This window comes from Chrysochloris asiatica, unplaced genomic scaffold (genome assembly GCF_000296735.1).
Source record: "Chrysochloris asiatica unplaced genomic scaffold, ChrAsi1.0 scaffold00003, whole genome shotgun sequence".
NCBI lineage: Eukaryota > Metazoa > Chordata > Mammalia > Afrosoricida > Chrysochloridae > Chrysochloris > Chrysochloris asiatica.
The window spans coordinates 41,101,999-41,125,492 of NW_006408521.1; the positions used below are offsets into that span (position 1 = coordinate 41,101,999).

The 23,494-nt window shown below is 44.3% G+C and overlaps 1 protein-coding gene across 1 annotated transcript in view; it reads right to left on the reverse strand.

Annotated features, from left to right (window-relative positions):
- Positions 1 to 2,805: 2,805 nt before the first annotated feature.
- The window catches only part of GPAM (glycerol-3-phosphate acyltransferase, mitochondrial), a 35,931-nt gene continuing 15,242 nt past the window's right edge, over positions 2,806 to 23,494 (reverse strand). The window contains exons 8-20 of the mRNA XM_006831340.1: positions 23,182 to 23,281; positions 22,525 to 22,737; positions 19,776 to 19,889; positions 18,392 to 18,477; positions 17,029 to 17,144; positions 15,113 to 15,183; positions 10,601 to 10,865; positions 9,923 to 10,065; positions 8,615 to 8,692; positions 7,475 to 7,615; positions 6,072 to 6,261; positions 3,868 to 3,926; positions 2,806 to 3,210 (exon numbers count right to left, since the gene is read on the reverse strand). Coding sequence (XP_006831403.1) covers positions 3,094 to 3,210; positions 3,868 to 3,926; positions 6,072 to 6,261; positions 7,475 to 7,615; positions 8,615 to 8,692; positions 9,923 to 10,065; positions 10,601 to 10,865; positions 15,113 to 15,183; positions 17,029 to 17,144; positions 18,392 to 18,477; positions 19,776 to 19,889; positions 22,525 to 22,737; positions 23,182 to 23,281 — 1,693 coding nt within the window. The 3' untranslated portion in view covers positions 2,806 to 3,093. The remainder of the gene's footprint in view (positions 3,211 to 3,867; positions 3,927 to 6,071; positions 6,262 to 7,474; positions 7,616 to 8,614; positions 8,693 to 9,922; positions 10,066 to 10,600; positions 10,866 to 15,112; positions 15,184 to 17,028; positions 17,145 to 18,391; positions 18,478 to 19,775; positions 19,890 to 22,524; positions 22,738 to 23,181; positions 23,282 to 23,494) is intronic.

Below are 23,494 nucleotides of genomic sequence, written 5' to 3' on the forward strand. Positions count from 1 at the left end.
CAGTGAAAACCCCAGGACCACAGAGGGCAGGCCAGCTTTCTCAACACTTCTCTGTGCTTACTATACCCACGGAAGAAATACAGACTCACTAACAGCCCCCTAGAGCACACAAGAGTCTTACAAATTTGCCTTTAGTGTCATCTGTCTCCTTAAAGAATTCTCTAACATGGTTGTTTCCTAAAAGGGTGAACACGGAACACTAGTGAGAGGCTCACAGGTGTCCTAGACCGAGGAAAGTCTCTGGGCCACAATTTCACAAATATCAGGATAAACAGGTTCTTTACCATGGGACCCTGAGCCCTTAAAGTGCTGAAGTCCACCATAAGTTTCCAGCAAACAGGATCCCGGGGGCACACTTATTCTACAAAATACCCCGGCCATCTGACGGGTCACTTGTGTCCCACAGAGCGTAACAGTAATGCTTTCAGCCTTTCAGGTCACGGACACTTCCGTTCCGTTCCAGTCATCGTATCCTGTCACTTCATAAGACCGAGCATGACTCTGAAGCTGCTTCTCCACACTGCACACGGGCGCTCTCTGTTTCTCACACAGGTGTAAGAGGGCCAGACTTCCTCTTCCTCTTAACTTCTGAATTGCTTAGGACATTCTCAATTTAAAAAACAGAGTGCAGTTTCATATTGCTTATTCTTAGTTTTGTTATAATTGTTTTCAACGTGACTCACAGTCTTCCCCTGGAGGGCATGCATTTCGGTTTGACTGAAATGCAAGAGAGTAAACTGTAATAAATTATTTACAAGCACCTAGTTTGTTAAATCTTACATAAAAGCCATCTGCTATTGGAAATAAAATAAATAAAACAAACTATTGGTTAGCAAAGAAGTGATCTGTTAGCAAACCCAGTGTTATCCGGAAGCCTTCTTGTGGGGATGAACGTCTGCCATTCGTTCAGAATGACGCTCAAGAGGGAGTTGTGCTAAACATGATAACTCAAGGATCAACTGGTCAGGAGGAGCATTCTCTTTGGTTGAGATTTTTTCTTCCTTACAAAAGGTTATCAAAGCACCAGTTAGTTACAAAAAACATGCATGTTTATTCTCACAGTGAGTTAAGTGGCGTGAGAGCTGGAGAATCATACATTGCAGTCCCCAAAGCATCTCATTAGATTTCTAGCAAACAAACCAACAGAAAGGGGAAACAAAGCCAGAGAAGCCATGGTTTCTCGGCTTGGGCGGGCCCACGTGGCAGCACCTCTTAGCAGAAGTGGCAGAGCCACGGGATCCAATGGGAAATCAGCCCTCAGCTGGACTGGGTCCCAGCCAGCAAGCAGGGAGTTTGAGTAACCCTTGATCTCTCATTTAGAGGGAACACAAGACTAATGAAGTGTTAGACTCCCAGATAAGGAATGTCCAAGGGAGTAAATGAGGCTCCCTGGGTATTGCCCAACATGCAGAGCTCCAGCCAGGAGAAGAAACGCTCTTCTACCATTACTGGTGAAATGAAATGCTAACAGGAGGACAGCCAACCTTCGTTCCTGCTATGACACTGAAAATGACTTGATGGTACATGATGCTCATCAAGATGAAGAAGAAATAGAATTAAAAACAGAATTTGAGACAAATGGAAGATCAGAAGGGTGTGCAGCATTATTGCTATAAGCTTCCGACAAGAAAATTCATCCGACCTGAAATCCTAATCAGTAGCCCTTCCTCACCCAAGTCACACACATGGATTATATACAAGATATGTTAGTGTTTAAAATCCAAGCTTATAAAAGGGAAATTTTAATTCTCAGTACTTTTATATTCAATTCAAAGACGATATACAACATTCATCAGGGAATTAATTTAAGAGACAGTAAGTTTTAAGAGAATATTTTCACATTACATGATCTTTAAGAAATCACCATAATTACCACAATTAGGTTAACAATCAAGCCCCTTGCTCATAAAAAGGCACCGACCCACTATGAACAATCTGTCATAATTGTTTGCCACCATGTGCCATTAGAATTTAGGTACACAACTCATACACATTTTTAAAGAAGCATGGTTTTCCATCAAAGCTAAAAATCCATAAATGCCTCTGACATCAGTCAGCTAGAGGGGCCATCATGTCCGATGTGCACACTGCATCACATGCGTGGGTCTCAGGCCCAAGGACAAGGTGGGTAAGGGCTGAGAGCCCCAGCTCCGGCACCTAGAGCCAGCGCTCCATATGCTAACAAGTCTCTCAGCTACACTAATCAAGTCAGGACGGGTGCTGTGTGGCAGTTGGCTATCTGAGATACAGCTAGCTACATACGATGTATGAGAGGTAACACTGGAAAAGATCTGGGGGTGGGAGGGGTCCCTAAATACTTGCTGGTCATTTAAAACTCAATGGCACATTTCTGTGACAGCAAACAGTTTCAAAACTGGTTTTCTGACCTAGTTTACCTTGAATTTTGCTAGCCAGATTAACTTCCTGTTCACATTCTATTTCTGACAAAATTAATATTGTCTTGTTGTCATGTAACTCTTAAAACCAATTACAGGGGGTGGCCTGGGGTGTCTGGGATGGTACACCCCGGCACATTTGTTTGTAAAGCACTTTGGGGCAAAGGCGCTACCGTTTAAAATACTGTAACTATTGGCAAGGGTAAAGCTGCAAAACAAAACAAGCCACAAAACACCGTGAACAGATGACTCAACTGTTGTGAAAGGAAGCATTAACCATCGATCAGAAAATATTGCAAAGAACGACCTGGCAGCAGTCAGTATCCTACATGTTGCAGTTCTAGCACACACGTCCACCTCTGTGTCCATCACAGTAATTAGTTCTTAAAAGTAGCACTTAAAATGTAAATCTTTAATAAACTCCAAGATAATTTATCAAGATTTCACTTTGTCATCTACTGATTAGGATTTGCAAACGGAGCCTGGGCCCCCAGCGTGTTCTCGGTGGGCCGTTGTGTCATCGTGGAGTTGGGACGATCACAGGTCCACAGAGGGGAGAAGGCACTTGTCTTCCAGGAAGTCTTGTCAGGCCAGACCAGGCCAGGCCTTAGTCAGCACCTTCAACTCTCGAGTCGGAGGCCACAGCCTCGCAGGTACGTGCCCCATGCCCTTCACGTGCCGAGGTGCCTGGAGTTACCTACAGCACCACAAAGCTCAGAATATATTCTAGGAGCTTTTGCCGGTTGGACTGAGGTAGAAAAGTGCTGCTTAGTTCTAAAACAGACACTCTCTTTTGCTTTGTTTCTTTGAAAACCTGAGGAGAAAGTTTCCATGATTAAGACCACAGCAAGAAGAAAGACTTCTGTCCCCAGCCCTGGGCTGTGCCCTAGACAGTCAGTGGCACGTAACTCTGGAAAAAGCCAAGGCACACAACCCATAAGCTTATTCAAGTAAACGCCTGTGCATCAGTGTGGGGTGGGGGTTACACTGCAGTTGTGGGCTCTCATTTTAGGTGGTGTTGTCCCAGAGTGCTGCACTTCACGATTTACATTGGCAGAAACTCACACATGTCTCATTCAAAAAACCACCAGTCCCTTGAGGGAACTCATGTCCCAATGATATGTCATGAAGGTAAAGGACACTTGTGGTTACTCCCAGCAACGCTGGTGAAAACACAGGACAAGGACAGGGAACCACATGGAACAGCAGCAGCTTGCCCAAGCCGTGGCAGCACCTGGGGGCACTCTCGGCACTCGGAGTGAACGGGAATCAGCCAAATTGTGGAGCACTCAGGTCCCTCTGTACTGAATGGCCCTTCCCTTCACTAGCCCCCTTCCCCTAATCCCCAGAAATGCCTTCATGACTGACCCAGCAAACACTGCTTCTCGTGGCGTCTACCTCTCCACCAAGGAGGCTCGGGGAGGAGACTGGCTCTAAGTAGAAAGGGAACAGGTGTAGCACAAGCACCTACCCCAATATCCTTAAACATTTTCACAGCGTTCTTCACAAGACAGTACGTGGCACTCTCAGCTGTGGAGAAAGAAAAAGACTCTGTCACGTGTGTAGGCCGTAAAACAGCTCCCACAGTCCACGCGGTAAGAAGTCTGAGAGGCTTTGAAGACAAGTTGGCTGACTGGGGTCAAGCTCCACGTCTGCTGCTGGCAACCTGTGAGGTCTCCAATAGTTGATGCTTCTTTACACCTACTGTAAGGAGCCCTGGTGACCCAGTGGGGTAAGTATAAGGTGTTAATCGAAACAGTTTGAACACACCAGCTGCTTCATGGGAGAAAGACGAGGCAGTCTGCTTCCGCTAACACTGACAGCCTCAGTTCTATTCTCTCCTATAGTAGTTGTTGTTAATGCCATCATGTTGGTTCCAACTCGTAGCAACCCTGTATAGAGTTTCCAAAGAGCGGCTAGTAGGTTTGAACCACCGACCTTGTGGTTAGCAGCTCAGTGCCGATCCTAGGGCGTCACAAAAGGACTCCTACAGGATGGCTATGAATTGGAATTTACTAGACGGCCGTGGGGCTGAGTTTTAAGGATACTTTCTCATCTCTTAAGAAAAAAGAGAGGGAGGGAGAGAGGAGAGATGAGGGAAGAAGGAAAAAAAGGACAGAGAGAGGGGAAGAAAAATGAGAAGAAAAGGAAAGAAGGAAGAGAAACTCCCTAAAACACGATCCTGAGGGGTTGGGGGAAGGACCAGATGAAATAGTGGGTAAAAATTATTTAAAATGCACAACGATGCACAGATGATTCCTACATCAGGAACCACAATGAGCGTGAGGCCAGAGGCAGCAGCGAACAGTTCCAAAGCTAAGTTTAACCCATTAATGTGCCCTTGGCTCTCCTTAGCTGCAAAGTGAGGTACATGGAGCAGTTTAGAGCTCTCTGGCTTCATAGCAGTCATCGCTGTAGAGAACTCGACTCCCAGCCCAATCATACCCCTGATCAAAACATAGTAAGTATAGCAAGACAGGGTGCCGGCCAGGATACGAGGCAACTGACATGCTCACATACTACTATAAAATGACTTACAATTCTACACCAGGACCTGGCAACTCTAGCCCCAGATATATGCCCAGCAGTGATGAGTACATGTGTCCACCCAGAGACATTGTCAATATTCATAGCAGCTCTCAACTTCTAACAACCCTAATATCCATCAATGCAGAATGAGTAAGTATAATGTGGTCAATATTTACACAGTGGAATCATCCTACAAAACAACAAGAGTGAATGAATGAATCTCACAACTAGCATTAAGCGAGGGGAAAAAAACTGAAACAAAAGTACATAACTGCATGATACAATCTATTGTTGTTTTTGTTGTTGTTAGGTGCCCTCGAGTCGGTACTGACTCATAGCGACCTTATGTACAGCAGAACAAAACACTGCCTGATCCAGGACCAACCTTACTACAATCTACACCACATTAAAAAAATCGATATTAACAATGTCTGTTTAGTTAGTAGGAGCCCTGGTACTGTAGAAAGGTAAGGCTTTCTGCTCCCATAAAGATTTACAGCCTCAGAAACCCTATGCAGGTTTGCTATGTGTGGGAACTGACTCAAGGGCAGACACCCACCACCACTGAATTACAGCCAGGTCAGATTTACAGCCTCGGAAACCCTATGCAGGGTCGCTGAGTAGGAACCAACTCCACAGCACACCACCATCACTACCACCAATTTAGCAGAGCATCAGACTTTTAATCTGAAGGTCCAGGGTTCAGGCATCAAACATAATTTTGGGGGCCTGGTGTGGTACTACAGGATAGGCAATGGACTGCTAGCCACAAGGTCAGTGGTTCAAATCCACCAGCTGCTCCTTGGAAACCTATACAGGGTCACCCTGAGTCAGAATCAACCTGATGGCACTTTAACAACAATTGTGTTAGAAAGGAATGTCTTCACTATAACTGAAGGGCTGGCAGTTCAAACCCACCCAGTTGCTCTGTAGTGTTCGTAAAGATGACAGCCCAGAAAACGCTTTCGGACAGTTCCACTCTGTCACACTGGGCTGCTAAGGTCAGAATTGACTTGACAACACTTAACAACAACAGTGTGTTTGGACGGTGGATAATCTTGCATCTTTCGAATTTTCTACAAGTAGCAGATTTCTGTACTCAAAAGAATACCGTTATTTTAAGAAGGAAAAAGTGAGTTAACATACCATACACAGCAACATTTCTTTCTGTCCTGGTGATTAGATATTTGTGCAACTTTTGCAGGTATTCAGGCTCTGGAACAGGGCCGCTGAAGTTGTGAACAAAGATGGCGGCCGAGCTATAAGCCTCCAGCAGAGGCCCGAGGAGTCTCTGTAAGAAGGTGATGAACTGCTGGTGCTCCTTGGACTGGCTCACCTGGAAGTGCGAGAAGAGTCCGTGAAGGTTCGGAAAAGGGGCATTAGAACCAAGCATGCTGACATAGAACTCGCCTTGAAGGACTCACAGTCACCTGACCTGGGGTCTCAGCTGGCAGTGACAGCTAGGTTTAAAAAGCCGTCTATAAGGAGTCATCCACTTTTACAGTATTTGTGTCTAGAAGAAATGCTCATAATCCAGTGCTCTCACTGTTACCCACAGCTGGCCTGAGGCTAGACGAGCCAGGACTGCAAGTCTGGGTCCCAAAGTCACCCAAGTGTGCACGAAGGTCATGTGCTGGGACCACCAAGAGCATCTCTAGTGTCACCCCAACTTTCTGCTCCCCTGGGGCCCTCCGCCCACACTCCAGCACTGTGGAGTATGCTGGTAGTGATGGGGTACTTGTTGGCAGAAGAGGCACCCCCTAAAACACACAGTTCACTTCAGCCCCTCTGGAGTGTGGCAGCATGACCACTACCCAATCCTGAATCTAACAATACCACCAAGAATGGAAACATGAGAGAAACTGCGAAAAGGTCGTTTGGAATCTCTGTGAGTGATTATCTCCAAAAAGTTAGACCTGGCTTACATACGTAAGCCGAGAGGGTTAGCCCAAAGAGTGAGTTAAAGGTATTCATTAAAGATGGGTTAGGAGTATTAACTGCTAAAATTATCAAGTAGACAAAGCCTGATTTTTCTAAATCAGAGAAAATCAAACTTATAAAAATCCAAAAGGTTTCCTTCAGCAGATTTGCTCTCGTTGAAAGCAGAGTCTGAGGTATGAGATTTGGCAGAAGGGCAAGGCTGAGAGTGGCTCAAAAGCTGGAGGGAAAGGCCCTCAACAGGCCTCTCCGTCACTCCAGGCAAACCTGCCAGCTTTGTGATGTGTGAAATACAAAACTGCTCATTCGGGGCAGGGGCCGGGGCACCTGAAGAGGCTCATGCAAGATGCCTCCTGTGATGTTTATCTTTCTGAATTTCCAGACTCTGGTTTCCTCTTGCCCAAACTTAGGTATTAATCCAAATTTAACTGAATTCAAACAGTTTTAAGTCTCTTCACTAGGTACGAGGCAACTTCTAAAAGTTCATGGTAAACTAGAATGAAAAGATCCTGGAATGTTTTCACCACCTTTTTGAAGCCCCCAGAGCTGGATCCTGAGTAGTTTAGACATAAGTTACTATGGTGCAGTCACCGCACTTTTTTACCAAGTACCTTCAGGTAGCAGTCTCGCTGCTCTTCACCGAAATCGCTGTCTTCATCTTCTTCATCACTTCTCCAAGATAAAGGTTCAGGGAGTTTCTTGTCCCACTGCTGCTCAGCAAGTCCCGGACTAATGTCTTCCTGATCATCTTGCTATACCAAGGAGATGACCAGCAAGAATCAGTATGCACAGACACACAAATCGTTGCCTGGCTGGATCCCTCTTCCCCTCCAGACACTTCTCTGTTGAGCTCCACACCACCTCAGTCCCACCCCAAAAGCCTTCAGGAAAGACTAGGGGGACAAGGGGAGGGTGGAGCTACCACAGAGATGAGATAAGAACACTCTCAAGGGGGTGGGGCAGGGCTCTGCATGATGCTGTCATGGTGGGCACATGACAGCAGGCATTTGGTAAAACCCATAAAAGTGTGCCAAAGAGTGAGCCACAATGTCAACTCTGGACTTTAGCTGATAATAATGTGTCATTACTGGTCCATCAGCTGTAACAAACACACTACAGGAAGGCAGAGTGTTAATAAAAGAGGAAGACGAGAAATTGTACATTCTGCATATGCTATTTGTGAACCTAAAACTGCTCTAAAGGAATTGCTGTTGTTAAGTGCCATTGAGTCAGTTCTGACCCATAGCGACCCTGTACAGGGTTTCCAAGGGTGTAAATCTTTAAGGGAGTAGAAAGCCTCATCTTTCTCCCGCGGAGCGGCTGGTAGTTTTGAACCGTTGACTTTAAGGTTCACAGCCCGATTCGTAACCACTACACTACCAGAGGTCTAAAGGAATAGTCTGCTAAAAAAAAAAAAACCACCTTGTAGGCCAGTGCCTAGTTTCCCAGAGCACACTGTCTCCAGTTAACTCCACCAAAACTCCAAAGAAAACAATATGACTTGTACAGCGCTTCCTTTTGGAAAGCAAATTTGTGGTTGTAAAGATGTCAGCTCCAGATTTGTTTTAGACAACATCTGTTATACAAAAACAAACACAATACTAAATAATCCCCAAAGACACTATTCTTCCTATCATGGTCTTCCTCTTCTCTTGGTCTGAACAGAACTAGATAGTGATTCCTTGCTAAAACAGAAGGCAGAGCAATGAAGAAGTTGGGCAAAGGTAAATGAAGGGAGCTCTTCCTCTTACCTCTGCCACTGTAAGAATGCCATACTGGATAAACCTTCCTACTGTTTCATGGCACACTTGGTAAAATGTCTGGCAGGGCTGAAAAGAAAAGGCATTTCAATGTAAACATCACTGTTCCATATTTTTGTTTAATGGTAGAAAAGGCTGTACAAGGTAGCTGCTAAATGCTTCGCCAACCACTGACCTCACTCCCCCAGACAAGGGCTGAGTCCCAATGCCCTCCCTCCTGATGGGGCCTGGTCACATTAAAGCAGGGGTAGGGGGTGGGGGCGGGGTGGTCAGGCGAGCTCTTGGACCTGGCTGGCCAAGTACCCAGTGCAACCCCACGGCACACGGGGCTCTGAGCTCAGTTCTCTCCAGCTAAAGGAGTGATCCCTCTACAGGCTGTTTGTCAGACCCCCATCACTTGTTGCTTTTCCTTCATAAGATAGTTTTTTGGTAAGTGCCATTCTCGGCAAATATTGTGTAGGAAGATGGCAAATAAGTCACGAGATCCAGGGAAAAGAGCAGGTCAATCTACAGAGCCTTACGTGCTCCCATCCCCTTCCATCCCGCCAAATAGCCTCCCCAGCAGGACCCCAATACACGGTGTATGTGCAAGGACGTGGAAACAGACTGCACTCATGAAACAAGTAGTCACACGTGTAAATGGCAGAGAATATCAGAATGCAAATACAAAATGAATTTCATTTGCTGACAACCGGGGGCAGAGAGGTAACTTTTCTACTGCCTAATATGTATGCTTCCTTCCAGAAGAATGCTCATGCAAATGAGAACAGACGACACTTTGGTGTAACATTCATAAAAGCCTAATTAAAAATAAAATTTCGGGTTTACATTAAACCTGAAGCTTAAACGTATCTTCTGAGGCTGAACACTAGTTTCCTCATTTGTAAAATGTGAAGGGGTTGAATGATGTTTTCTACAGCTCTTTCTCACTCTGATATTCTGCAGTTCTAGCACCTATGGTAAGAGTGCTGATCATTGACTAACCTCTGACCTGGCGCCTTTAGCACAATGACTGACTAGATGCAGACTGATCAATAACAGGGAGCAAACTGGCCTCTGACTCTTCCAACCTGCATGAAGTGGTCACTAGAGCACTGATTCTGAGAGCTAACCGAGACAGCACCTGGCTACCACTGGACTGGTAGTCACGGAAACAGAGGGGCACTGTAAAGCTCAAGAATAGACCCCAAAATTCTCAAAGAAAAAACAAAGCCAAAGGTGGTTCATGTAGTCAGGAAAATCCCCCAAAAAGAAAAGGCTGGAAAACTACAGAGGCAACACTGAGGAGGCTCCACTTACGAGTGAGATGGTGCCTTCGTTGGAGAGCAGGTAGCACAGGCTGGCAGCCCTCTGCACCAGCTGCTCCTGGCTAATCAGGCGAGGAGGGGAGCTGGCAGGTCCTCCCGGGCACCTCTTGTTTAGAACCGCATACAGGCTGCAAGCTACAGAAATAAAAGCAATGAAGCCCCCCCAGCTCTCAACTTCCAAGAGAAGACTTCAACTGACTCTAATAACGTGGACTCTTTTTCAACAGAGCTTTGGAACATCCAAGGAGGGGCTGCATGAGCTGGAGAAAATGTAACTAGGTGCCCTCCATGCTCATTTCGGATGATTCCTGACAAGCCCTGCTCTGTCCCACCGCCAGCTTCAGCAACCCTGCTTGCCTTCACCTCACTGCCAGGGGTAGCTAGATCTCACACCCCTGGATAACAGGACACCATACCTCTGCCCTGGAGTGGTGAGAGTGAAACACTGTTTACACACAGTGTTTCACGACCTACTTGTTGAAGAATAAGTATAAAAAATAAGCTATACACAGTGATCTTGCAGCAGATTAACTTTTCACTTGAAAACTAAAAATAGAGCAGTGCATTCTTTCAAACAAGTGGCCGGCATCCAAACTGAGGTAGGCAGCAGTAGGTGCCTGAGGCCCTGCCGTTTTCTGGGAGCCTGTGGGAAACTCTCAGGACCACGCACCCAGGATGGCCTCCATGAGGAAGACATGGAGCACCCCGTTGCTGTAGAAGTTGAGCTCGAAGACGGATGGCACAGTTGTGCTCGGGGTGATGAAGAACTCATCGTTCCTGCTGGTGTGAGTGATCGTCACACAATTCCCCAACAGCTGAATGGCATGCATGACCACATCTTCGGAATTTCCTGAGAACCCCAGGTCAAAATCACGAGCCAGGACTTCCTCTTTCATCACAAAGAAGTCTTCCACCAACGTGGACAGATCAATGCCCTAGAGACACAGAGCAAAAAGGTCATGGAAAACTCACTCTCCAGAAGACCAACATTTTAAGAATTTCTCTCTTTCTGGATTTCCCACAGTCCATAGTTGGCATCTAAGGAAGATCGGAGGAGACCAGGGCAAGATGGTGGAGTAAGCACACGCACTGAGCTGACTTTCTGCCACTAAGACATGGGTGACCGAGTGAACCAGATACAGATGGGGATCCTTGAACCATGAGCATCAGAGGGCAATGCAGAGAGGTGGGCCGAGTGAGAAGTGGAAGAGGAGTGGAACAGGAATAGGAAAGAGAAGGAAGACAGGAAGACAGGACTGTGGGCTGGAGGGGAGCAGCACAGCCAACTCGAGCTTCGATGAGCGGCTAATGATGCAGTGGCTTGCAGGCACAGGGCGAGGCTGTGTAGCTCTCCCTGATTCCCAGTGCTCTCCCAGCAGCTGAGGCATGGCCAGTCCCCACTCTTGCCAACCCAGTGACCAGTGGCACTCCGTCCTGCACAGCATCTGTCCTGCCAGGGCTCAAGCATCTGCCATAGCATCCCTGCTCCTGGAGGTGTGTGAACTACACACACCTGAACTACACACACAGTGACCAGGACTACCTGCATGCACACTTTTAGTCTCTACCACATCCACCAGGAGATAGGTGTGAGTGCCTGACGAGACACCAACATACAATCATCAACGAAATGTCAAAACGTCAGCACAACATTGCCAAGAAAACAGACCATTGCAGCTTACGTGGAGAAATAAGACAGAGTGCCTTAAACAAGTAACCTAAGTCCAGAGTCAGAAAATATAACAACAGAAATCAGAAATGGTATCAGAACTGCCTGGTAAGAAATTTAAAAGAATGCTAATTAGGCAACTGCAACAGATTGTGAGAAAGATCAAGAAAAGTACACATAAAATCAAGGAAAACTAAGGGAAATGTCAGGAAACAAACCAACAAGATAATTAAAAATATAGGAGTCATACAAAAGCAGCAATTAGAAAGTGAGAAGATTAACATAAAGACTTCAAAACAGATAATACATTGCAAGGACAAAGAAGTAGAATTGAATCAATGGTAAACTGAATATCTGAGATTGAAGAAAAATCTCCCAATATTCATCTGCTAAAAGAATAATCATGAAAAAGAACAAAAAAAATTCAAAGACGGCCTAAGCTTTATGTGGGGCACTATCAAGAGGAGAGTCCTGGTGTGGTGCTGTGGGTTAATGCGCTGGACTGCAAGGTCACTTTCAATCACAAGGTCGGCGGTTCAAGCTCACCAGCTGCTCCTCGGAATCCCTAAAGAGAATTGATATGGGTCAGAACTGATTCAAGGGCACTTAACAACAACAAGGAGTCCTGGTGTGGTGCTGTGGGATAATGCACTGAACTGTAAGGTCAGTTTGAATCGTAAGGTCGGCAGTTCAAATTCAAAGTCACTCCTCGGAAACCCTAGACAGGGTCACTAAGGGTCAGAACCGACTCAAGGGCACTTAACAACAACCATCAAGAGAAATGTGACTGGAATTCCAGAACAGGAAGAGACCGAAAAAAAAAAAGACTGTCCAAGAGTTGTTAGAGAAAAATTTCCCTAACATCACAAAAAATAAGAAGATAGCCATTTGACAAATTGAAGTTAATGCCAAACAGGATAGACGCCAAAAGAAAAACACCAAGACATAGCATAATCACCCCTTAAAACCAAAGACAGGGAAACAATCCTAAGAGCACCTCAGGAAAGAAAAAAAAGTTACCACCTATAAAGAAACACTAGTAAGACTAAACTCTGATTTCTCCACAGAAACCATGAAGGCATGAAGACAGTGCATGACATATAAACTCTGAAAGAACAAACTGCTAACCAAGAATCATATATCAGCAAAGCTGTCCATCAAATTGTTGTTGTTGTTAAATGTCATCGAGTCAGTTCCAACCCACAGCGACCCTGTACAGGGTTTCCGAGGGTGTAAATCTTTACGGGAGTAGAAAGCCTCATCTTTCTCCCACAGAGCGGCTGGTAGTTTCGAACCGCTGACCTTAAGGTTCGCAGCCCGATTCGTAACCACTACGCTACATCAAATATGACGGTGAAATAAGGTCATTTTCAGACAGACAGAAATCAATTCATAAAAACCAGATGAACCTTACGAAAAATACTAAAAGGAGTTCTTTGGACAGAGAACCAACAATTACAAACATCAGCCTGATACTAACACATATGACAATATCACCTACACGCCACACAGATCTGTTGTTGTTGCTATGTGCCGTCAAATAGGTTCCAACTCATATTAACCACGTGTAGGATTTCCGATGAGTCCTTGTGTGGCGCTGTAGGGCAAGCATTGGACTGCTAACCACAAGGTTGGAGGGAGCTTCAAACCCACCAGCCATTCCTTGGAAACCCTATCCAGGGTTGCTATGAGTTGGAAATGACTTGACGGCATTTAACGACACATCTTTGCAGGAGCAAAAAGCCTCTTCTTTCTCCTGCAGAATGGAGAGTGGGCTCAAAATGCCAACCTGTGCTTTGAAGTCCAATGCTTATCCTACAGAGCCACTGTGTTTACCAACACAGATATGTTGTTGTTGTTAAGTGCCCTCGAGTCAGCTTCTGACTCACAGTGACCCTGTAAGGAGTGGCTGGTGAGTTTGAACTGCCACACTTGGGTTAGAAGTTCAGTGCTGATCCCACAATGCCACACCAAGACTCCCAACCAAGATATGTTGGTGGTGGTGGTAAGTGCCATGGAGTTAGTTTTGATTCACAGTGACCTGTATATGGTTTCTTAAGGAGTGGCTGGTGGCTTTTAACTTCTGATTTTATGGTTAGCAGTCCAGTGCTTATCCTACAGGGCCAGACCAGGACTCCAACCCAGATACAGAAGCATGTAAAGTAATACAGAAAGACTGCAAATGGAGAACCAGAGATAGTTGCAACCACAACAACAACAAAACCATAAAGTAAAAAGTGGGAATAAGGTGAAGAGGAAACCAAATAAATTTCAAGACAAAAATTAAATAAAGAAAAATAAACCCAAGAGGTTATGAGTCCGGCTGCTAACCTCAAGTCAAGTGTTCACAACTACCTGCTGTTCCACAAGAGAAAGAGAATGGATTTACAGCCTTGAAAACCCTATACAGGATCACTATGAGTCGGAAGCATAGCCCTAAAAACTAGAGCAAACCTTACTCCTAGCACTAGTTCAACCCTTCCCCTTAACACTAACCTTAGTCCGAAACATAACTCTAACAATAAATAACTCCTAGGCCTAGCCTAGACTTAGCCACAGTCCCAACTCTAACCCTCACTCCTTATTCCTACCCACACCCCACCAAATAAAAATTTGAAAAAACCAGGATCAGAACACCAACAGACATAGTCAAGAAATTGCTTAGGAAGCTGGGCCACCAGGGACATCAGAGGCGGTACTACACACGCAGGGACGTCGGAGGCGGTACTGCACACGCAGGGACACACTCAAACCAGCAGATACACCATGAGCACTCACTCTCCCTCACTGACGTCCAGTTGACTCTGACTCAGCGCCACTCGCAGAGCGGCTGGTGGATTTGAACTGCTGACCTATGAGCCAAGGCTCCAACATGAGTGCAGAAGATCCCAAAGGGAAGTATGTAGTGCTTCATTTTGGCAGAAACTGCCATTATCTTAAGGATCCCTGGTAGCATAGTGGTTACGTGTTGGATTGCTAACCACAGGTTAGCAGTTCGAATCTATCAGCCGCTCCGCAGAAGAACGATGAAGCTTTCTGCTCCTGTACAGATTTACTTCACAGCACACCACTACCATCACCCTCACCTTAAATGCTACTTTGACAAATGTTTGTGTGGTGCCTACAGACACTACGTGTGGTGATGAGAACACAGCTGTAGACAAGACAGATGGTCTCTCTCATCACAGAACTTAGACAAGAGTATTGTATAAGGGTAGACAGTAGATCCTAAAATACAAATCAAATAACTCAGGGTACTTTCCACATGTCAATGAAATATACCTTATTTCTGTCAACTGTATTATCCAAAGCATCTCTTATTACTACAATTAGTACTTGTATTAAACAGTCTCTTAATTGTTTTGTTTTGTTTTTATGTAGATTCGTTCCTCCACTGGGTTATAGGTTCCTGTGGGAAGGGTCCTTAACTTATCTTCCTGTCTATCTGTCAGTACAGCTAGGAGCGGGTCCCAACCCTGGGTGAATATCCAGGTGCGCAGTGGATAGACGTACCTGCCTATGTCTGTAGAGAAGCAAACAGGCCACGATGTGTGTTGACATAATGGCACAGGATTTGCTCGCAGCTGCAGGGCAGAAACAAAGCTTCAGTTACTTCTACCTCTACCTCTTTTCAGAGAAAATCTTTTAAATATTGTTAGAAAACAGCCAGAAACACCACTAATTATTTGAGCAGTGAGAATTTTGATATCAATATTATTTTCATTTTACAACTTACTTGTCACCAGTGACAAGAGATTCCTTATGGAATCCAGATTTACAAGCAGGGCAGAGACACAATCAAATGTGCTTAAGAGAGAGCCCTCCAGCCCAGGGTAAGGGAGGGACATGAGCAGCTAGAGCGGAAGAGGTGAGCCAATGGTGGGTGGTTGCTCGCTTGTGGGCTGCTAGTGCTGAGAGGCTGAATGAGGGGGAGCAGGAGACCCTGCTGTCGGGGTTGAACACCAGGGACCACAACAATGCCGCCACATTCCAAACTGGCCTCACATGGGATCCTGGGGTGGTGCTGTAGGATAAGCACTGGATTGCAAACCACAAGGTCAGCGGTTCTAGCCCACCAGCCACTCCTCAGGAGAAAGATGATGTTTTCTGCTCCAGCAAAGATTTACAGCCTTGGATATCCTATAAAAGGCGGCAGTGAGTCAGAACTGACTCAGTGGCATTTAACAACAACAACAATATCATTACACAACGCTGCAGTTTGAACCCTCAGACTAATTCTGCACTCAACTCACGCTCCACTTTGGACTGCTCCCACATCCCGCTGGCAAGAGCAGAGCTGTTTGAGTAAGGGGTCATCACTGATTCCATCGGAATTCCCCACAGCTGAAACCACGTTTAATACATCCTGGTTGTGGTAGTTGTGTGCCGTGGAGTTGGTTCTGACTCATAGCGATCCTCTATAAGGTTTCTGAGGCTGTAAATATTTAATGGGAGCAGAAAGTCTCATCTTTATCCCACAGAGCAACCAGTGGATATGAACTGTGGATCTAACCTTGCAGTTAGTAATCTAATGCATGACCCACTTGGCCACTTATTGTATGTTGTTAAGTACCATTGAGTCAGTTCTGACTCACAGCAACTCTGTATGGGGTTTTCAAGGCTTTAGATCTTCGAGGCTTGCTAGACAGTCCTAGCAATATGACAATATGACTAATTACTCATCTTTCTCTTGCGCAACAGCTGGCAGGCTCAAACCACGGTGCTTGTCATATGGAGCCACCACGCTCTCCCGGGCTCCTTTAATACATACTGTTGTTGTTATTATTAAGTGCCATCAAGTCAATTCCGACTCATAGTGACCCTGTATCTACGGGTTTCCGAGGAGCGGCTGGTGAGTTTGAACTACCGACCTTGCAGTCCAGCACATTAACACCAGGAACTCCTAACACACACTAACCACTCTATAATTCCTAAATAAAAATAAACTTGGGGCTAGAGAATAAAAGGCATATAGCCAGATATTGGAATACAAGTTAATTCAAAGAAACAGATTCATGAGCAAAAACAAGGCATTTTGACAATCCCCTTTTGAAAATGTTAAAGAACAGAAATGTAAGCACAAACACTGTTCATGAGCACCTGTTACATCTCATGCCCTGGATGAGATGCTTTACTCGTATTAGCTCAAATCTCCACAACATCATCTTTCTTACTAATAGCTACGTACCATCAACCAGGTGTAGCAGTGTTAGTGTGGTGCTGTCGGATAAGCACTGGACTAGAAACCATAAGGTTGGTGGTTCAAAGCCACCAGTCACTCCTGGGAAATCCTATACAGGGTTGCTATGATCAGAACCGACTCGATGTCACTTAACCACCACTCCACCACCCAGGCACTGAACACAACCTCTGCAGATTTCAAAACCTGTATGGTGTGCACTGTGCCGAGCTGAATCTCTTCAACTTACTAAACAGAATGTGCTCGGCCAGATTTGCAATCAACCTTCTTCGAATTGCTTCGTCTGTTGCATTTCTGGACTCATCAACGGAAGCATCTGTACCTTCAACAGGAGCATCGCTGGATCTGAAAAGGTTTTAACAGCTTTTTGGTTTTTTCAATTCCCTCAAGAATCAAGCTTCTACAAACCCCACTCCTGCAAATCAACTATAAAGGATTATATATAAATGGGATGAAACTTTTGAGAACCACTGCAGGTTAAAGAATTTTAAACCACAAATCAGTTCTTTATGGGTATACTTAATATGCGTTCTTGGCTTTAACTTCCTAAATAACATCTAAGAATCATACTATTTAGTATGAATAATGGCTTTTTGTACATTTAAAATCTACTGGCAGATAGAATGTATAAAGCATGATACATTTAAAAATATTTCTAATAACTCAACAGTTCCATATTAAAGGAAGGGGTTAATATTCAATTTCTCTAATAATTCAATCCTGATTATGAAAAGTCCAAATAACAAGATTATTTATATACTGCATTTACACACACACACACACACACACACACACACACACACACATATATATACAGAGAGAGAGATAGAGAGAGACAGAGACAGAGAGACAGAGACAGAGACAGAGAGAGCTAGAACTCTGGTAACATAGTGGTTATGGTAGAATTGTTAACCTCAAGGTCAACCGTTCAAAACTACCTGCCGTTCTGCAGAAGGAAGATGAGGCTTTCTGCTCCTGTAAAGATTTACAACCTCAGAAACCCTATGCAGGGTTGCTATGCAAGGTCCCTATGCAAGGTCGTGGAGTTGGAACCGACTCCACGACACATAACCACCACCAACACCACTCCTACTAAGCTCCTACTGAAAGCAGCCCAACGTTTAAAAGCATACACATACACAAAAATAAAATAAAGAATAAAAGCATACATAAAACAAGAACCTGTACACGATGATTCACATCAAAAAGACTATATTATGCAAATTATCAAAATCCTCCAAACTAATTTAGCCACTGAGGCAAAAAGAAAATACTCGAGTGAAGAAGTTAAAACGATACTTAACAACAAATACTATACAACTCTGTAATGTGGACCTTAAGACTAATTGTGCTCTCCACTCATAGCCACTCTGGTCTGCTCCCACTGAATTACTCATGTACAACTATCCCCCTGGCAAGAGCAGAGCTTTTTTTGAGTAAGGAGACATTCATTTCTCAATCTGAATTCCCCACAGCTGAAACCAATTGAAATGAAGTACACATTCTTAGTAAAGTGAATGTATCTTTCTGTGCAATAAACAAACAAACAAAATTGACAGTTTAGCTAGGTATAAAAATTCCATCAGTCTTACCTTGAAGGAAATATAGCTGGTAGCAGTGCTTGCTCCAAAGAAAGTGAAGCAGACACAGGTTTCTGCCTTTGGCTTTCTAGATATTCCTGGGGGAAATTACGGTATGACTAATTACTCTCACATATCAACATATAAAATATAATTCAATTTTCAAAAACTGAATAGGTTTGTTTATAAAATGGGGTATGCTGTGGAGTATAAGACGTACGCTTCTACATTATAAAGCTCACTTCAGAAGTCAAAATATGATTCACAGAATACTATTAGGCATGCAATCTAAGAACTGCAAGATACAAATAACAGATGATGCTTGAACGAAATTATTTAAAAATTAAAGGAAAAAAAAGTATCATTGTTCACAGTTTCATGAAATTATCTAGCATTTAAAATATTAATAATGATCATCAACACAACCACAATTTAAAAAAAAAAAAAAAAAAACCAACTCTGGCAGCCTGGGAGTAACATAACAATCAAAGGAACCCTAATCAAAAAGTAAATCACAACAAAACAGAGAAGCTGTACGATAGTTTCTAAAAACAAGTGGTAAGAAATGAGCTTCCTGAAGCTGAGAAGCACCTATGGTCAGAAAGTATCTGGCAGAGCAGCCAGGAAGTTAGAATCTTTTCAGGTAAATCCAAGAGGTGAGGCTGGAGGAGGCACAGGGCCTCTGCTCCTCATCCCTGGACTCTTTGCTCCCTTATCCAGCCTTCTCTCTCTCTCCTTTACCAATCAGGAAGTCTGAGACACCTAAAAGGTACAGGCCCCTGTGAGTCCCAGGCTTTTCCAGTATCATCATTGGGGCAGGTGAGTTTGGGATGCTATAAAACAGGAGAGCATCCTCCTCACTGGCAAATTTGCCCAGAGCTTCTAGGGAAAATACTTGGAAATTTTTCCCCTAAAAAAAAATTTTAAACACAATAGGAAGCACCTATATATATTATGAAACAAAACAGAAACTTTTCATGTTTGTAAAAATCAAATAGAATGAAATTTGAGGCTAACACCTCCCAAGGAGAGACAACTGTCAACTGTCATACTTCAGCCAGAATCCTTGTTTTGGATTCTGGAGAGGAGAGAGAAACCCCAGGTCATATGCTGTTGTTGTTAAGTATGGTCAAGTTGGTTCTGACTCACAGCTACCCTGTATAGGGTTTCTGAGGTTCTAAATCATAACTGATGAGAGCAGAAAGCCTCATTTTTCTCCCAATGAGTGGCTGGTGGATTCAAAATGCTGAGCTTGTGGTTAGCAGTCCAACAGGTAACCCACGACACCACCAGCTGTCCTCTCAGGTATACAGAAGGGTGGTCTCAGAGCCAGGCCTGGAACCTGAGTCTCCTGATTCCAGGCCAGTGCTTTCACATCATTTCAACAGGTGCTCACCTTTAAGGAAAATGGCTGTGCAAAATCCACTCTGACACAGCCATAGTTTTTCCGTAACATTCTAACAACACCTCGTGCAACGCTCCAGAGGCTCTCATTCTTCTTAGGTCTGCCCTAAAGCCCAATTGTGAATGAATAACATGGTGAGAAATAAAATTCACACATATGAAAACATTCTTTTAGCCAAATATTTTTAATATAAATTGAAGGTTCACCTTAAGAAAGACAGTATTAAATAGAGGGGGGATGAGAAAAGTATTCATTAGCCGAGACTTGTCAGACAATGTTTAGCATTAGAGGATAACTAAAGATGCTAAGGTATGCAATCATGCCGTTAGAAGTCAGTCAGTCACTGAGAAAATCAAAATGTTTAGCATTAATTCAACTAGGATGATATTTACATAATTGAAAACATAACTGCAAACTAGTGAAGGATAAAATAGACTGAAATGCTGTTCTGTAGTTGTCAGATCAAATTAAAATGTTAAAGAAGTTTCTTCTGAGGTTTGATGATCATCAAAGTTGGTTATTTGTTTAACAAACATTTATGGAACATTTAATATTTATAAGGCACAATGGCAGGTCTTCTTCAGAATACAGACTAGAACAAACATTGTGGAGACATAGTGTAAATTGGGTACACAATGCGGACAGATGCATACAACTTAAGGAGAAAAATGCCAAGTCTCATGAGAGAGAGACAGATAAGAACCCAGGTTAACCACTTCATTCTTACAGCCACCAACTGCCAAGTGCCCTTGACCATCTGACATGTTTTGGGCAATAAGCTTGAAATAAATATCTTGCCCAAGACTTTTATACTAAATGAGGACAAAACTAAATTCCTCCAGAACTAGCAAGCTGCTAGCAGAAGTGAATGGGTACAACCCTTTAGGGAAACAGTTTGACAGTATCTACCATCATGTTTGGTAAGGTGGAGGGTCAGAGAAAAAGAGAAAGACCCCCAGTGAGATGGAATGGCAAAGTGGCAGCATCAATGGGCTCAAACAACAATTGTGAGGTTGGCCCAAGACCGGGCAGTGTTTCATTCTGTTGTGCGTAGGGTCGCTATGAGTCGGTACCGACTTAATGGCACCTCAGAACAACAACCGCAGCTGAACATAGATGATCCATCAATCCCACTCCAGAGTATGTACCCAACGAACTGTATTCATGTGGTCACCAAGAGACATGCAAAAAATGGTACAGCCATAACTGCCAGCAACTAAAATCTTTTCAACAGTCTCTGTCATTGGCAGCCAGCCAGTTCCGACTCACAGTGACCCTGCACAGGGTTTCCGAGACTATAACCCTTTACGGGAGCAGAACACCTCATCCTTCTCCCATGGAGTGGACAGTGGGTTTGAACTGTCAGTCTTGCAGTTAGAAGTCCTGTGCTTATCCTATAGCGCTACACCAGGGCTCTTTTCAACAGTAGGCTAGATAAACTATGGTGTATTTTTACACTGAAATCCCATGCTGCTGTGAGAAAGAACAGACTTTGGCTATATGCCACAATGTAGATGGATCTCATGAACACCTTAAGCACATGTCCACTAGAAAACCGCACATGCTACATTACTCCCTTCCTTTTATAACTGTCGACTGATGGTGACCCCACAAGGCAAATACAATTACTCTACAGGGTTTCTGAGCCTAAATCTTGACAGGAGCAGACAGTCCTTTCCTGTGGAGCAACTGGTGGTTTGAACTGCTGACCTTGTGGGTAGCAGACTAACGCTTAACTCACTGCATCACCAGGGCTGCTATTCCATTTTTATAAAGGTTAGCAATACACAAACTGAATCTATTCAGTTAGAAGTCATGCTAGAGCGGTATCCTAGAGGGGCTGGTGAAGGGGCAGTGGGAGGGAGTGGGAGAGAGGCAGGTACAAAGGGGGTCTGTACAAAAGGAACGTCAGGGTCCTGGTAACATGGCTCTCTGGTCTGGTTACCAGGTACATGGATTTGCTTGTTCTGAAAACTCAAGCTACCTGTTTACGATTTGTGTACTTTCTGTAATCATTTTATTTCAATAGAACATTACTAAAAAAGTAACTGCTACTCCGCAAATTAATCTGTAGTTGCTCTGCTGGTATGATTGATTCACTTTTACAGCAAGCCCTGGGAATCAAAAACCCTATGTAACTAACCACATCCCCACCCAGAGGCACAGCTCTGTAACTTAAGCACTGGACTGTCAACTGCAATGTCTGCAAGGTTGGTGGTTCAAACCCATAGACACTCCTCAGAAATGCTATACAGGGTGGCTCTGAGTCAAAACCGACTCAACAACTCAGTGGCCAGTGCTTTTCCACATCCCAGTCCCATGACCAAGGTCAACACTGATAAAGCAAATTCCATCCAAAGAAGCTCTGACGGTTCGAACCCATCAGCCATTCCTCTGTGGAAGAAAAGAGGCGGCAGTCTGCTTCCGGACAGAGCAACAGCCTTGGAAACCCCATGAGGACGTTCTATCTTGTCCTAGAAGGTGCTATGAGTCAGAATCAGCTCAGTGGCAGCAGGTTTGGTTTTGGGTTTGGGGTCCCTTCCTCCCAATACAGGGAAGTACCATATTAATACTACCACTCAGGGTGACATATGAGATGAGACCACTCATCATGCCCACCCAATCCTGTTTTCTGCAGGACCTTAAACCAAAAACCTCAGCGTAGTCCATTCTAAAAGCATTGACCTAAAAGGAAGAGACTTAGAAGGCACAGCAGCGTTTGTGTAGTCGGTCCTCTTACCAGCTGTTCGCCGTTGTAGTGACCTTCAATAATACGGTCATAGGAGATTCCAACAGGTATGATCAAGATGTCTGGGATGGTATTGGTAGACAGGGTATCTACCACCACTGACAAAAGGCCTGCCCGAGCACAGGAGGTTTTGCCACTTCTAGAACGTGTGCCTTCCAAGAAAATCTCCAAGAATTGCTGCTGTTGAAGTAGTTCAACTATATGCTAGAACGTAAAAGGGAAAAGCAAAGCATTGAAAACCACACAACTTAGAAGGTGCTCAGCAAATGCAACCCTAAACATAACAAAACAGTAACTCGGATCGCAGGACTAACAATTTTACTCATACAAATCAGAACGCAGGTCCCACAATGCGGACAATAGACTCGTCCTCAAACCCACATCTAATTACTCAGGCAACAAGGATTTCAAATTTCCCAGCTCAGTCCAGTCTCTTTTCTTCCTTCCACTGCGATAACAGAGTGGCTCTGAGGGTCACTAACAGAATACATGAGTCCCGGTGTGGCGTTGCAGGAACAGCACTGGACTGCTAACCACGAGGTCAGTGGTTCAAACCTGCCAGCAGCTCATCAGAAACCCTATGCAGGGTCACTATGAGTCAGAACTGACTCCACAGGACTTAACAACACCAACAGAGAGCATACTTACCCCGTGGAGCAAAGCTCTGTAGAGAACATCTTTGCGTCCATCTGGAGTTTCGTCCAGTCGCCGTCGTATGAAAAAACCTCCAAGTTTATGGATCAAGGTACTATAAATTCAAGAATGCATGAATTATTGACAAGGAAACATATAAAAAGAATACTAAAATCCCAAGTTACACTAACATGTTTTTCATTCAGATAAAAACCACAAGTGTTGTTTGGGCTGCTGAGCGAAATGGGCGCATTTTTCCACTTTGTGTATTATTGGCATGCATTAGACATTGACAAGGAGCCCTGGTAGCGAAATGGTTGTGCGTACC